General features: G+C 41.9%; 1 protein-coding gene across 2 annotated transcripts; it reads right to left on the bottom strand.

The window, feature by feature from the left end:
* Positions 1 to 2,203: 2,203 nt before the first annotated feature.
* Positions 2,204 to 16,836, bottom strand: SPATA2 (spermatogenesis associated 2). Of its 2 annotated transcripts, none has more exons than XM_075276813.1 (3): positions 16,749 to 16,836; positions 9,125 to 9,553; positions 2,204 to 4,424 (listed from the first exon to the last, which is right to left on the bottom strand). In XM_075276813.1, the coding sequence occupies exons 2-3, from the start codon at positions 9,440 to 9,442 to the stop codon at positions 3,195 to 3,197; spliced, it is 1,548 nt and encodes a 515-aa protein (XP_075132914.1). In that variant the 5' UTR covers positions 9,443 to 9,553; positions 16,749 to 16,836; the 3' UTR covers positions 2,204 to 3,194. The 2 variants fall into 2 exon arrangements, with proteins under 2 accessions (XP_075132914.1, XP_075132915.1); XM_075276814.1 differs by having other exon boundaries at positions 16,727 to 16,797.
* Between the last annotated feature and the right edge of the window lie 354 nt (positions 16,837 to 17,190).

Below are 17,190 nucleotides of genomic sequence, written 5' to 3'. Positions count from 1 at the left end.
TACAAGTGGAATATTCCTTGTTGAGTATGTCACAAACCCTTCAAGCTTTGCGGTCTATATTAAAGATGTACAACACATACTTAAAACTGACACCTCCTAGGAGTGCTTTGCTGGCAGACTGGACGCACATGGCTATAATATGTCTGTATTACACACATTGTATTTCAGATCCCATCCCCACTATGTGTTTAATGACTTTACTAGCAGTATGATACAGTTCCATGATGCTGAAAATTTTTGTTATTAGATCAACAGTGGAGATGGGATGAGGCTGTGATATGGGCCGTATGATACAGACATATCTGTGAAACAAGCCATAGCTTGCTTTATTAATAGAGGAGTCAACTTAAAGAGGACCTTTCATGGATTTGGGCACGGGCAGTTGTATACACTGCTGGAAAGCCGACAGTGCACTACAATACCGGGACCGATAGCTTTTCACCCGGGGCACAGATCAGGAAAGCCGATAGTGCACTGAATTCAGCGCACTGTCAGCTTTCCAGCAGTATATAGAACTGCCTGTGCCCCAAACCATGAAAGGTCCTCTTTAAGACTAATATATCTTTTGACTACTATTATAACATAGCATCAGAAAACTCTGCAAAGGATAAAGCTATGCTGGGACGCAAGGCCAACCTACTCCAGAGAATGCATACACCAAACTGTATGAATCTTCTGTACGATTCAACCAGAGTACATAGTTACCCACAGTTACTCTCATACTGAATCTTACAAGTTATAATGTATGTGTGAGAAAGCTGATATTTGATTAGAATTAACTGGGGTTCACTCTTTTGCGTCATGTAATAAGTACACCACACCGTATGAGGGATGAACATCAACAAGCAGCATCTGTTTTGTGTGTCCATTTAATGTATGCCCCATAAGCCTTCCCACTGCATATACTAAATGGACATTAAAGTGGCCTAATGGGCTGCAATCGTGAGTTACAACGCACAACAGTCCCGTCAATTTAGTAATCAATCATGTTCCGATACAGAATAAAGAGGAACATCCAACTTAAGCCAGAATACGGTACTGACTAAATGGTACGTAAAACTGAGTCTCCATCCGCAGAAAATTCAGCCTAAAAATCGGTGGAGGAAAAAACAATAAAAACCTCACAGCGAATGGGCTCTCTGTCTTTCGGGTCTACATACGGACCCCAATGACAGAGAGATGAACGATAGTCTGAGCCTAGCGCGAGTCCACTTTAATGAACAGGTGCAACCACATCTGTACAGAAAATGGAGACCACTACTTTCAGGATAAGAAGGGATCTTAGAGAGTAGATCCTCTAGCTTTCATACTCTTGTTTAGAAGACATGCTCTAATGAAAGATATTGTTGGTAAACTTATTAGGCTAAGGCCCCACGAAGCCTTACGCGCAATAAAAAAAAAAAAAAAGAAGAAGTACTGTAAGACATTGCCTTTTAGCAACGTGGGACTTCAGCCTTAAAGAGGACCTTTCATCAGATCGGGCACATGCAGTGTTATATACTGCTGGAAAGCTGACAGTGCGCTGAATTCAGCGCACTGTCGGCTTTCCCGATCCGTGCCCGGTGTAAAGCGCTATCGGTCCCGGGACTGTAGCGCTTTAGTGTCAGAAGGGCGTTTCTGACTGTTAGCCAGGAACGTCCTTCTGCCTCGCGGCGCCTATCGCGCTGCACAGTGTGAGCGGGGAGGAACGCCCCCTCCCTCTGCTCACACAGCTCGTCTATAGACGAGTATTATCAGGAGCGGGAGGGGGCGTTCCTCCCCGCTCCACAGTACAGCGCGATAGGCGCCGCGAGGCAGAAGGGTGTCCCTAGCTAAGTGTCAGAAACGCCCTTCTGACACTAAAGCGCTACGGTCCCGGGACCGATAGCGCTTTACACCGGGCACAGATCGGGAAAGCCGATAGTGCGCTGAATTCAGCGCACTGTCAGCTTTCCAGCAGTATATAAAACTGCATGAGCCCGATTTGATGAAAGGTCCTCTTTAAAGCAACGCTCCACCTATCACCACAATTTTAGGTTTCATTTTCTGTGCCATTTCTTAATCTGTCCTAGCATTCAGGGCTCAGTTTCTCTGATCTTAAAAAAATTCCTCCATACATACAGCATTACATGATAAAATTATGTCTGTCTGTAGCCTGTAATAACCAGTCAACCACTTGTACAGAGGGGCATCTTAATGCAACAGCAAATAAATCTCAATCTGCTTTTATTTAGGATTTTTAATATGGTGATAAATTTCTCTATTAAACAAAAGACGGAACACAATATGAATATAACCGTTGTACAGAATAATCTGTAAATTCATATACACCAGCCTTTACTGCGATGTAACATCAAATTTTCTGTATGTACTGGAAAAAATATATATTTTTAATAACCCCACTTACCTACAGTGTACACAGTAAAACTGCCATAGATCAGAGAACAGGGCACAACCTTCTCAGGAACTTTAGGACAAACAGCCAGACACAATCTTAAATACCATTTGGCAGGGTCACTGCATGCAAACCAGACATGAACAACTAAGTAAAACAAATCAAAAAAAATTAAATAAAATGCTTTCACAATTGCTTTTACGATTCTATATAAAAAAAAAAAAAAACCTGGGAAGCCCCAAAAAAACAAAAAACTTGAATTGTATATTGTAGACAATTTGTATGAATTCCAAAAATAGATCTGAAAAAAAAAAAAAAAAATTCCTTCCTCTTACAATTTAGCATCATTTCACACAATGTGCTTGCCTAACAAATCCTCGAATGTGCTCACTTGCTATAGAAATTAATATTTGGACCGGAGTGGTGGGGGAAGGGTAGCTTTTTTTTATAGTTCAACCAGCAAACTTTTTTGTTTTTTTAATGTCCAACCCATACAATGACTATGAATATATACAAATATCAATCTTTCGGAAGATATTTCATCTCCTGCTTTGAAAGGATTTGATTTTTAATTTAAATAGCAAGCCTAAGGATTTATTGCACCATGGTATAGCAGCAAGGTCTATAAGAAACCACAAAAACACTGATTGGGATCTTCTCCCTGAACCCATCGGTGTGACTTTTGTTCTAGCGGTCAGTGAGATATTCCAGTTCAGAGGTCCTGTCCATTAGCCCTTTTTCAAAGGAGGGAGGGAAATAAAAAAATAAATTAAAAAAAAAACAAACAAAAAAAAAAACAAAAAAAAAAACATTTGTGTGTTTATCTGTACACAAGGTGAGATAGTTGAGAAGATTTATAATTTAGCTGGTTGTTTGGTGCAAACCTGTGATACTCGCTTTTTCGGCAACAATATTCATGAGAGTAAGCAACGACGCAAGCATCGCACGAGACTTTGGAACAAACTGTGCAAGTGTTGGAAGCTCCGGCTCGATTGCAAAAGCCACAGCGCAGCGTGGTGGAAGGCTTCATTTTGGCATTCTGCTGAGATGTACGGTCCTGGGATGAAGTCCCATATGAAGACTTCTCTCGTAGTACTGAGCCGGAGGAATAGCCATCATTCTGTATATTAGTTTTGATTGACAGATTGTTTTGTTTGAGTAAAGGGCCATCAGGTCTGTAAATGTGCATACTGTCGCACTTTTGGCATACGGGGGAGCCAGAGAATACACCGCAGTTTTGGCACTTCAACAATACAGTCTCTTTGGCTACATGCGAACGCTTGTGATAAGATGGATTCATCTTGTTCTCAAACAGCCAAGAATCAGGCTTGGCCAGCTCCTGCCTCTTCACATTAAGCAATCTAGAATCCATGTCTGTATACAAGTCTACATCGTCTTCATTGGGGAAGTAGCCATATGTAGCGCTGCTTCGTAATAGCCCATTGGGATTGGAGGAAAGATTTAAAAACTCATCAGAGCAGCCATGTAGAGAATGTGGGGGACGTATAATTTCGTCTTTGAGGTCATCTTCAGTGTCTACCAAGATGGGCTCCTTGCGCAGGCTCAAGGATGCAGTAAGCGGCGGTTTGTTCTTGCTATCCCAGTAGCCATCATAAGTGTCAACAGACTTGGATGGTTTTGTTACTTTCTGCTTGAAGTAATCTTTGGATGGAGCCCTCTCACTGGCAGATTTCTGCAGAACCATCCTTGCCATGGTTATGTTTAGGGATTCCTTGCACTCCAGACGTCTCTTCATTTCGTCTGTGCAGCCCCTGACATCTTCATTGCTGTTCTTCCGCTCATTTACCACATCTACTTCCAAGTAGCCTTTATCCTTAACCTGAAGGTAGATTTCCAGTAAAAGTTCACATTCAACTCGAGCTAGAAAAAGTTCAAAAGAGACTCTCTTGACTTGTGTGGTGTCCACATGGTCTTTCAGCCTGTAGACTGTCCCTTGTTCTTGTACATAACCCATATGGTTCAATATGTGTCGGATGTCGTCATCGATTAAAGCAGCTCTTACATAATATACAAAGGGCCCAGTGTATGTCTATTGAGGAAACAAAACAAAATTGTTAGGGGCAGACAGTATACCAATGTAAGGAACAAGATCAGCACATACAACTGCAGCCAAGCAATCAGATACAACTGCATATGTTCTGACCTGGTAGATATGGACAAACACCTAGGTTGTCACATTCAAATTCACACTACTTTTCTAGAAGATAAAAAGTGAGTCTTCAGGAATTGATACCTTTTATTGGCTGACTGAAAAGACAATAGCAATCTTTGAAGACTACTGAGGTCTCATCGTCAGGTATGGTATAACAGTATCTGAAGAGTCACATTTTTATACACAAAAGGGACATAGGACCATAGTGGTAAATGAGAAGTGATGTAAAACACAGCTGTCAATAGAATAAGGGAAGTAAATAGCAAATGCAGTAAATCTTGGTGAAGAGGATGCCAAATCTGGTACTGAAAGGAGGGCCTAGGTGTATAAACTCATGACAACCTTTCACTGTCTCATGGATTTCTGTCACTCTACATTACTTAACGTCTTCCAAACCCAATAACTTATTTTTACATTCACGGAGCCATATAAGGGGACAAATTGACCTTCATAATGGTACCATTTATTATAATGTTCAATGCATTGGAAAAAGTGCATTTGTGAGACTGTCTTACAGGGGGTCTGATCACTAATGCAATGTATTACAATACTAATACATTGCAAAATGTGCACATTTGTATGACAGGCTGGGTAAAGCAGCCTGCCATGTAAATCAATGGCAGACAATCCTGCAAGCCTTTAATAGGCTACAGGTAGTCATGGGAACAGGATGCCGACCCAGGATCTTGCTGGCCATCCCTGGCAAAATGGCTCCTCGCTCAGCTTTGTTCAAAGGCATTAGCCCCAGGGTCTCTGCTGTATAATACAGCAGAAACCCAGCGGCTACTCAGCTCCAGAGCCACTGCCATATTTAAATATCTGACATCTGCCGTACTATTATGGGAAACTCAGCATTATTTTTTTATTATTTTCCACCATATTGGAGAAATATTTAGCCATCGGCCTAAGAGAACAGAACTGAAACCTGGGAAAGTTCTGGGCTCTACCATAGTGATAGTCTTTAGTGTTATTTTTTTAGAACAGGCTTTTTATCTAGCTGTTAATAAAGATTATAATTAAACATATTGACTATCAATCCAGTAGCAAATCTCCAGGAAGGGAAGAAAGTCCATTATTTGTTCTCTGGAAGGCTTCATTTTCAAATGGGTTTCTTCTAACTGGTCTAACCAGAGGTATAACGATATTGCCACAAATGTTACAGCAATATTGAGAGATTACTGCTGAAGGTGACCCATGTTTTGTTTTTTTTTGTTTTTTTTTTAGAAGCCTATCCACTCAACCTGACCCTTTGGACAATAGTCCTCAAATTGGATAGTGGCCTTCTTTTGCCACCCAGACATCCACTTCTGAATGTTCATCCCAAGTCTTTGGCGTTAAAAAACCCCCCCAAAAAACAATTTTTGAATTCTCTAGAAATAGTAATTTCTCCACCTCTTCCCATTCAGCCAAAATAAACTTTTTAAGGTGTTTGGTAACCAGCAAAACTTAAAAAATTCTTTGGGGTTAAGCCCACAAACATTTCATATGAGATTGTACAAGGCTTGAATTCTTGCTTTTTCTTCATAGTCTGTCTTACAGCTTGAATTAAACATCCTGTGTCTTTTGAGGAGAAACAAAATTTTCTCCTCTTGGGAAGAAATGGAAGGAGTCACTGAGTAGTCTTCTTCCAATTCTCCATCTGAGAGGGTAATGACAGAAGGAAGGCGGTAGGTAATCCACATCAAGAAGAGGTTTCTTGCCAATAGGTTCCAAGGCAGGATCCTGAATTGGCACACGAGTTTATCTTATGAGACTTAAGAAATGTTTTGCCACAAGTAGCACGTTTCAATGAAATAAGAGTATATTTAAAAATATACACATGGGTACTATATCCAGCATTACCCAAAAGGAGACTCACATAACCCTGAGGAGAATGATGGCTGTCAGCAGGGCAAATTTTCTAGAAGTCCTCCTCCTTATGCTTCACAGATAGGGGAATGCCCCACAGCTTAGGGGACCTACTGCCACATAGACAAGGTCCCAAAGGCTCCATTGGTAAGGCACACCATGTCACGTCACAGCCCGTCATACTGCCTGGTAAAGCAGGTAAGTCAGGCAGTTGCCAGCTGCAAGATAGAGCCTGCACCACAAAGAGGGGTCTCTAGTCTCAAGACATCCTCCTGGGAAGAGGGGAGAAACTTAATTCTGGCACAACTCATGCGTATATGTGCACCTGCCAGAAGTCAGCAGAAGGGAAGCACTCACATGAAAAGGATCTTAGGTTAGGGAACTCCTACCACAAAGGGTACCAACCTTAAAGAGGACCTTTCATCAGATCGGGAACATGCAGTTTTATATACTGCTGGAAAGCTGACAGTGCGCTGAATTCAGCGCACTATCGGCTTTCCCGATCTGTGCCCGGTGTAAAGCGCTATCGGTACTGTAGGGCTTTACAGTCAGAAGGGCGTTTCTGACACTTAGCCAGGGACGCTCTTCTGTCCAGCAGCGCCTATCGCGCTGCACAGTGTGAGCGGGGAGGAACTCCCCCTCCCTCTGCTCACACAGCTCGTCCATAGAAGAGTATTAGCAGGAGGGGAGGGGGTGTTCCTCCCCAGTCTTAGAGCACAGCGCGATAGGCGCTGCTGGGCAGAAGGGCGTCCCTGGCTAAGTGTCAGAAACGCCCTTCTGACTGTAAAGCCCTACAGTACCGATAGCGCTTTACACCGGGCACAGATCGGGAAAGCCGATAGTGCGCTGAATTCAGCGCACTGTCAGCTTTCCAGCAGTATATAAAACTGCATGTTCCCGATCTGATGAAAGGTCCTCTTTAAGTTTCTTGGGAAGGAAGTAGTGGCGTGAGAACCTCCATCCAATTCTCACACACTGGTCCCACCAGAAGTTAAACACCCCAGACATGAAAATGAAAGGTCTTATTAATTCAGTAATCCGATAACTAAAAAGGCACTATTAATTTGGACTAAAACATTGTGCAAAGTTCTGATGGGACTGGTGGTGCAGAGTTCAACAACTGGGGCATCAGGACATGCATGTCAACCTCCCTTACCCCTCCTATATCCACCCACCACCATTATATTTATATATGGTACTGTATTTCATAACTCCTGCTACAATTTAAACTTGCATGTTTATTGTTTTCCACTACCTTAGGCATTTTTCTGAAGACCATCTAAGCCTTTTTCCTGTGATGAAAGGACACCACAATTGACGAAGCTGTAACCTATTTCTGTACCTTATCCCTCCACCCCTTATACCCACACCTTTCCCTTCTCCCCCTCAACAAACAAACACACACACACACACACACAAAGAGATGTCAATGTATTGGGTAAAACATCAGTTAGCGTAAGCTATAACTTAGATCTAATACTGGAGATGGGAATACCCATTTAAATCAGTGTAAATAAGAAGGCCAACTACAAAGTGACTTATTTACACTTACATTCGCTCTAAAATGGGGTCCACAGGTGAACACTTTACACTTTAAAAGGGTATTCCCTTTTCATAAACTTGTAGCTTAAAGGGAGTCTACCATTGGGGATTTTTACAAACGTTGGAATAGCCTTTAGAAAGGCTATTCTAGTCCTACCCCTCTTTCTCTCCAGCTCACAGCAGTATCTGAAATATATTGTTTTACGTAAATATGTAAATGAAGTTCAGGGAGTACAGGGGTTTTTCCCCCTTTGCTACAAGCACAACAGTGTCACACTATTGCTGCTGCCTCCTGGGCCGTTTGTTCAGGCCCCCTTCATACAGATTAGCTCTTCTCTTCATCTTCTTCACTGAGTACGCATCCGCCTGTCTTCAGCGGGATGCAAGTTCCGTGCAGGTGCTGTTCACTCCTGTAGGAATATAATAAAGATGGCCGGCGGGGCATGCGCTGTACGCTTGGCCCAAACCCAAAGTGGGCAAATGCATGGGATTTGGATCCTGCTGAAGACAAAGGTGGCTGCGCAGGCAGTGAAGAGTATGACAAAAAGAACTAATCGGCATGAACGAACAGCCCAGAAGTCGGCATCAACAATAAGACGCTGCTGTGCTTGGAGCACAGGGGGAACGCCCACTGAGTTTCATTTACATATTTGCCAAAAACAAAATATTTAAAAAACGGCTGTGAGCCAGAGAGAAAGAGGTAGGACTAGAATAGCCTTTCTAACTGCTATTCCAACATGTGTTTACTTAAAAAAACAATATCTCCAATGATAGACTCCCTTAAGCTAACTGAAGTGTTTTACCCCAAATACTGCTTTATCCATCTTGCTCTGTTTACTAGATACTATTCCTTAACAGTTATGGTCATAAATGGATTTCATACTTAATGGGCCTAATAAAAGACAATATATGCAAGCGGCAGAAATTGCCTCAAAATAGGGTCTCATAGCCTTTAAAGTGCTCTTTACAACATCCTGTACTTTGTCTATAAGATGTTGTATTGTTCAGATGTCTCTCAAAGCACAGAAGTGAGAATACAAGTTACAGTTTTATGAAACGTTATCCTATGAATTTAGACTTTTACATCATTCATGTTGTGAGGAAATGTAGGATAGAACTCATTAAACCTGTAATGAAAGTCATTAGTGGTTATCACTCAGCATCTGTTACACTTGTGGGGTCCTCACCTTAATATTTTTGTATTCTTTCTTCCAGGGGTAAAGGAAGAGGTTAATGCCAATCGTCTCCAGCATAGCTGCCGCATTGTGAAGTGAGCGCAGATTGGATGTACGCAAGGTTTTCAGGGAGTTCTCACAGACTTCGTAGAACCTGATCAGCCTGAATCTATAAATGGGATCAATTTTCGGTAGGCTGAGTAAGGCCGAGGCAGCAGTGCGGAGGTACTCATCGCTAATGGCACGCTGCTTACTATCCGAAGCTTCCAGTTTGGATTCATGGAACTGTACATATTTTCTGAAGAGATCTTCCTTGTACTTTGTATCCATTGAAATGTGGTTCTTGTTACAGGTCTTCAGTTACCTCATCCAACCCATGGCTTTTCTATGACATTGGGATTCGTGAGATGACAATCAGTCATTCCATTGAATGCAAGGACTCTGCAAAAGGAGCAGTGATTATTAGCATTTGTCAATCATAGGCTTTCGTCAGGGACAGAACGACTACAGATACATCCAGGAATGTACCACAATACACTTGTTATTGAATTAAGACATTTAGTATCAGCATTTTTCTGTAATTCTAATAACTCCAAATATTCCACAAAAAGACTGAATGAGTGCCAAGGCCACATTTCCCATTCACAAACCTAGAGGATTCTGAGTCAAGCAGGGAAAACGCAACTTAAAGGGGTTGTCCACTTTCAGACCAATAATATTGATAGACAAACATGTCTATCAACTTATTATACATTTGTATGTATAATAAGTTGTACAATTTTCCAATATACTTTCTGTATCAATTTGTCACAGTATTCTAGATATCTGCTTACCGTCATTCATTCTGTTACTTCCAGTCTATAAAAATCAGTCCATGATCATGTGATTTATGGTCCATGGTCATGTGATGTGCACAGCTCACTACCAGGCAGATGTTTGATTACTGCTCTGTGACTAGAAGTTCTGCACCTGCGAGCTCATCACATGACCATGGACTGATAATTCTTATCCACAAAATGAATGGCGGCAAGCAAAACTCTAAAAACTGTTTGGAATTTGATAGAGAAAATATACTGAAAAATTCTTAACTTTTTACTATACAGCCAATAACATTTGTTTCTTACTATTGGTCTTAAACTAGACAAACCGCTTTAAGTCAATCAATTCCTGGCCTTACACAGTGTTAAACAGAGGGCTCAAATCTAACTATATCCACCTGCCACCATTATAAGAAATATATCTTTGTATGATGAAACTATGGGGTTGCTTTGCAAATTACATCATCTGATCATGTATTTACTTCATCAGTTCTCTACTTCTTGATAATCATCAGAGTGCAAGTAGCCAAAATGTAGGGGATAGTGGGAAAGGAGTAATACATGACTACACAGACCATCAGAGTTTGTTGGTAGGTTGTAACCATTTAAAGCGAGTCTATCACTGCCCCCAGCTACTTTAAATTACTCCCATGGTGCTTTATATATGCTGCTAGCAGAATACAAACCATACCTTTCTTATGTTTCAGAGCCCCAGGGATGTGTAGAATAAACACATTCTTTATTCAAATAAAGATCTTGAAACACAGGAGGAGTCTGCTTCTATAAGGCTGAGGTCCCATGCTGCGAAAAAGCAGCTTTTTTTTGTTGCAGATTTTGCTTTGGTTTTTTGAGCCAAAGGCAGAAGTGGATTCAACAGAAGGCAGTAAGTATAAGAGCTTACTATATATTTAATTCCTTCAATAGTCATTCTTGGCTTTGGCTGAAAAAAACGCATTAAAGAAAAAAAAAAAAAAAAAAAAAAAAAAAGCTGTGTTCCAGCCACATGAGACCTTAGCCTTACTGAGCACTGCTGCATCATCACTAAACACGCCCATCCTGTATTCAGTTCAGTTGGAGGATCAACTTACACTGCCCAGGGGGAGAAGCTCAATGCAGGATGGGTGTGTTTAGTGATGATGCAGCAGTGCTCAGTAATAAAAGAAAACTCCCTCTGTGCTCCTTAGATTATCATTTGAATAAAGAATAAAAGTATTTTTCCTCTGCATCTCTGGGACTCTGCAATTACTCAGTGACACAGTAAGTGATAAATGACAAGCAAAAATGAAAATAGCAGCCATTTCTATTGCTGTGATTGTAATAATTCCTCTTCACATAACGTTCGGATGTGTAACCACTGAGCTCAGACCGATGTCCATGTACCGTATTTTTCGGACTATAAGACGCACTTTTTTTCCCCAAAATTTTTGGGGAAAAGAAGGGTGCGTCTTATAGTCTGAAGGTGGCGCCTGGCATCCGCTGTAATAGAGAGGCGGAAGCCGGCAACTGATAGACGCCATTACAGGTGCCGGGGCCTGAGACATCGCTGTGCTCCTCTGCCCTTCATGAAGCCAGCAGCAGCAGGGGCTCCTCCGTGCCCCCGCCGCTGGCTTCATGCAGGGCAGAGGATCGTAGCGATGTCTCAGGCCCCGGCGTATATCCCTCCCCGGCATCCGCCTCTCTAGTACAGCGGATGCCGGGTCAGTATCCGTGGCCCCTTCTCCCCCGGGGCCGGTCCCCACCGGCCCCGTACCTGTAAAGTTGCAGGCCGGCTCCTGCGCGGCGATATCGCAGGAGCCGACCTGTTCGGGTGACAGCCGGGAGCCTAATGAGGCTCCCAGGCCTGTCACTGCTATATATTAGTATTGCGGCTGGGTCTATGACCAGCCGTAATACTAATAGACAGAATGTCCCATAGACGGCAATACAGTTGTATTGCCGTCTATGGGACTTGCGATCAAGTGACCGCAGGTTCAAGCCCCCGGGGGGGAATAAAATAGTGTATATAAAAAAAAAAAAAAAATAAAAAAAAAAGCTTTAAAAATATGAAATAAATAAAAGTTCTAAATCACCTCCTGTTTTTTTTTCAATACAAGGTGATCTAAGCAATAGATATCCCCCAAAATGGTATAACTAAAAAGTACAGCTGGCCCCGCAAAAAAAAACGCTCTATGCATCCCCGTACAGCTGCAGGGTCACCTGTCAATGTGGCCTTGCAGCTGTTGCAAAACTACAACTCCCATATATTAAATATTTTACCAGTTTTTGCTTCAAAATTTTTTTTCCCTATTTTCCTCCTCTAAAACCTTATAGTCTTATAGTCCAGTGCGTCTTATAGTCCGAAAAATACGGTAAGTGTATCCCCTCCATATAAAACTACCAAACTCAGAATCTGATAACAACAGACTTTCCTGAATCAAACACCAGTGCGAAAAATTACCTCAAATCCCCAGCTTTCTGTTCTTTGGGTCTGCTTGGGAACCCGAAAAACAGAAAGCTAACGTGCTTAAAAATGTGGCTACCCAGGGGCAACACGGTGGCTCAGTGGTTAGCACTGCAGCCTTGGAGTCCTGAGTTCGAATCCCACCAGGAACAACATCTGCAAGGAGTTTGTATGTTCTCCCCATGTTTGCGTGTATTTCCTCCCATTCTACAAAGACATACTGATAGGGGGGAAAAAAAAAACTACATTGTGACCCCTATAAGGGGGCTCACAATCTACATAAAAAAAAAAATGTGGCTACCCATGGACCCCATATACTATGTATTCAGGAATTTTCTCTCTACATTTTTAAGCGGGATGAAAATCCCAAACGTAGTTCAAACACAAGTGTGAAACGAGCCTTACATTGTGCCTGTTACTCCCTGAAGATTCCAGGACCAGAGACAGGAGAGAGAAGGAGAACGGGGAAAGGGGAGTATTATATATGGCTGATCGGCCACAGGAGTGGACAGGTTAAAGTGTGATGCAGGCAGCGGCATTTTGACTGTTTGATGGGCCACTGAAGGGCATTATACTTTGTGCAGGTCAGCTACTTATAAATGGCGGTGATGGGGGGAGTAACCCAGTAGGCCCTAATACCTGAAGCTTCATCAGTTTACCGATTTGACAGACAGGAACCTAAGTAGCTATAATTCATACTTCTATGGCTCCTTCAATAAGGCCCGGAATATGGATCAATGTAACACCAGGATTTGCCCTTCTAAACTGTGGCATGCAATACACCTGTAGCTCCATTTAGCTGTGGAATAAATCCATAAAGGATACAGTTGTATCCACAGGGTAAGTAGAAGCTGCAGCTTAACTAGTAATAATGGTCTATATTAGAAAAAACAGCTGAGTGAATACTATCAGTATATAGTCTGTACAGAAGGAGGATGATCAGAACAAACATTATATTCCATTAAATATATACTGTCAAAGTGCTGAGCCTAAAGAGCATAGCATATCAAAGAGCACTAGAAATCCATATAGTAATAGCTACAGTATGTGCCTATGCTAGGTCTAGAGAATACAATGTACAGTCATGGCCAAAAGTTTTGAGAATGACACAAATCTTATATTTTCACATGATCTGCTGCCCTCTGGTTTTTATGTGTGTTTGTCGGATGTTTTTATCACATACAGAAATATAATTGCAATCATATTATGAGTAACAAAAGCTTATATTGACAGAATGAGTTAATGCAGCAAGTCAATATTTGCAGTGTTGACCCTTCTTCTTCAGGACCTCTGCAATTCTCCCTGGCATGTTCTCAATCAACTTCTGGACCAAATCCTGACTGATAGCAGTCCATTCTTGCACAATCAATACTTGCATTTTGTCAGAATTTGCAGGTTTTTGTTTGTCCACCCGTCTCTTGATGATTGACCACAAGTTCTCAATGGGATTAAGATCTGGAGAGTTTCCAGGCCATGGACCCAAAATCACTATGTTTTGTTCCCTGAGCCATTTAGTTATCACCTTTGCTTTATGGCAAGGTGCTCCATCATGTTGGAAAAGGCATTGTTGATCGCCAAACTGCTCTTGGACGGTTGGGAGAAGTTGATCTTGGAGGACATTCTGGTACCATTCTTTATTCATGGCTGTGTTTTTAGGCAAGACTGTGAGAGAGCCGATTCCCTTGGCTGAGAAGCAACCCCACACATGAATGGTTTCAGAATGCTTTACAGTTGGCATGAGACAAGACTGGTGGTAGCGCTCACCTCGTCTTCTCCGAATAAGCTGTTTTCCAGATGTCCCAAACAATCGAAAAGGGGATTCATCAGAGAAAATGACTTTACCCCAGTCCTCAGCAGTCCACTCCCTGTACCTTTTGCAGAATATCAGTCTGTCCCTGATGTTTTTTCTGGAGAAAAGTGGCTTCTTTGCTGCCCTCCTTGAGACCAGGCCTTGCTCCAAGAGTCTCTGCCTCACAGTGCGTGCAGATGCACTCACACCTGCCTGCTGCCATTCCTGAGAAAGCTCTGCACTGCTGGTAGCCCGATCCTGCAGCTGAAACACTTTTAAGAGACGGTCCTGGCGCTTGCTGGTCTTTCTTGGGCGCCCTGGAGCCTTTTTGCCAACAATGGAACCTCTCTCCTTGAAGTTCTTGATGATGCAATAGATTGTTGACTGAGGTGCAATCTTTCTAGCTGCGATACTCTTCCCTGTTAGGCCATTTTTGTGCAGTGCAATGATGACTGCACGTGTTTCTTTAGAGATAACCATGGTTAACAGAAGAGAAAAAATTATGCCAAGCACCAGCCTCCTTTTATAGTGTCCAGTGGTGTCATTCTTACTTAATCATGACAGATTGATCTCCAGCCCTGTCCTCATCAACACCCACACCTGTGTTAATGGAGCAATCACAAACGATGTTAGCTGGTCCTTTTAAGGCAGGGCTGCAATGATGTTGAAATGTGTTTTGGGGGATAAAGTTCATTTTCTAGGGAAATATTGACTTTGCAAGTAATTGCTGTTAAGTTGATCACTCTTTATAACATTCTGGAGTATGTGCAAATTGCCATTAGGAAAACTGAAGCAGTAGACTTTGTAAAAATTTATATTTGTATCATTCTCAAAACTTTTGGCCATGACTGTACAATACCCATATGTCTAATACATACCACTGGTAAATCTGTAGGCTGAACTACAGCTGAATGATGATCCATACATTACACCCCATTACCTATATAGCAGGACAGAATGTACAATGTGTATAATACAATCTATACATCCATTATGTAACACTATGAAGAAGGGCTGAGATTACAGTACGGCAACAATATGAGATACAGCGTACAGAAGAGCAGGATACATAGCCATATAACACTGCATATACAAGGCTGAATCTACAGGCTGTAACAATGTACAATACTATATATCATGTATACCACTACAGGCTGTACTAATGTACAATACTACATACCATGTATACCACTACAGGCTGTAATGTACAATACTATATACCATGTACACCACTACAGGCTGTAATAATGTACAATACTATATATCATGTATACCAGTACAGGCTGTAATAATGTACAATACTATATATCATGTATACCAGTACAGGCTGTAATAATGTACAATACTATATATCATGTATACCAGTACAGGCTGTAATAATGTACAATACTATATATCATGTATACCAGTACAGGCTGTAATAATGTACAATACCGTATATCATGTATACCACTACAGGCTGTAATAACGTACAATACCATATATCATGTATACCAGTACAGGCTGTAACAATGTACAATACTATATACCATGTATACCACTACAGGCTGTAATGTACAATACTATATATCATGTATACCAGTACGGGCTGTAATAATGTACAATACTATATATCATGTATACCAGTACGGGCTGTAATAATGTACAATACTATGTATCATGTATACCACTACAGGCTGTAATAATGTACAATACTATATACCATGTATACCACTACAGGCTGTAATAATGTACAATACTATATATCATGTATACCACTACAAGCTGTAATAATGTACAATACTATATATCATGTATACCACTACAGGCTGTAATAATGTACAATACTATATACCATGTATACCACTACAGGCTGTAATAATGTACAATACTATATACCACGTATACCACTACAGGCTGTAATAATGTACAATACTATATATCATGTATACCACTACAAGCTGTAATAATGTACAATACTATATATCATGTATACCACTACAAGCTGTAATAATGTACAATACCATATATCATGTATACCACTACAGGCTGTAATAATGTACAATACTATATATCATGTATACCACTACAAGCTGTAATAATGTACAATACCATATATCATGTATACCACTACAGGCTGTAATAATGTACAATACTATATATCATGTATACCACTACAAGCTGTAATAACGTACAATACTATATATCATGTATACCACTACAGGCTGTAATAATGTACAATACTATATACCACGTATACCAGTACAGGCTGCAGGTACACGGGACAGCGCCGCTCCCATCTGTGCCCTGTTCGGTGTGACAGTGCCCCAGGTACAATCACAGCTACTCACCTGTCAGGTAATACTACCCGGGGAGGTGTAAGGTCAAACCAAGAGGACCTGTTTCATGCCCGGCACCTTCTCCCTCTCCTCCCCCTGCAAGGAGACATACTACACCTAGAACCGGGCTACAGACAGGCCAAAGCAAGAGCCTCAGCCGAAAATTGTCCACCCTTACACCGCCTCTCATACACACCCAGGCCAGAAAAAGCAGCCGCCAAGCCGGCAATAACGTTCCCTGTCACATACCCATCCGCGGCTTCTTTCTCACCTCCGCCATTATGGAAGAACGCTCCACTTCCTCCTTCATGTGACGTCAGTACGCAGAGAACAATCTGCGCGCTCGTCGGCGTGGACTGTCTGGAGGCGCGTCCCCGAATCCCTGGACGGTTCACTGCGCCTGCGCTTTGGTGCTCGTACATCTGCTCTGCTACTGTGTGAAGTCTCAGTAGGCGTGTGCATGTTGGCCGGCACGGTTAGTGTCGCCAGGGCTCCGCAGCCCCATTCAGTAATAGGAGCTGTACTGAGACTAGACTCACACTAGTATTGGACTCTCCCTTGTTCTGCTCTTCTGGCTAACTACTGAGATAGTGCCTGGTAAAACAGTGGTTACGCATGGACCCCCCACAGACTATGATGGAGTCCGTTGTGTTTCCTCCAAAACCAGCAGATAGAATAGTCCTCTTTGCAGGGTTTCTTTCTCCACCATTTTT

Source organism: Leptodactylus fuscus, chromosome 6 (assembly GCF_031893055.1).
Source record: "Leptodactylus fuscus isolate aLepFus1 chromosome 6, aLepFus1.hap2, whole genome shotgun sequence".
Classification (NCBI taxonomy): Eukaryota; Metazoa; Chordata; class Amphibia; order Anura; family Leptodactylidae; genus Leptodactylus; species Leptodactylus fuscus.
This window is presented reverse-complemented; position numbering and strand designations above follow the sequence as displayed.

Coding starts and splice junctions, on each gene's coding strand:
- SPATA2 (XM_075276813.1), bottom strand. CDS start 9,442: ATGGATACAAAGTACAAGGAAGATCTCTTCAGAAAATATGTACAGTTC. Junction 4,425..9,124: donor AAGAATACAAAAATATTAAG/GTGAGGACCCCA, acceptor TTTCCTCAATAG/ACATACACTGGGCCCTTTGT.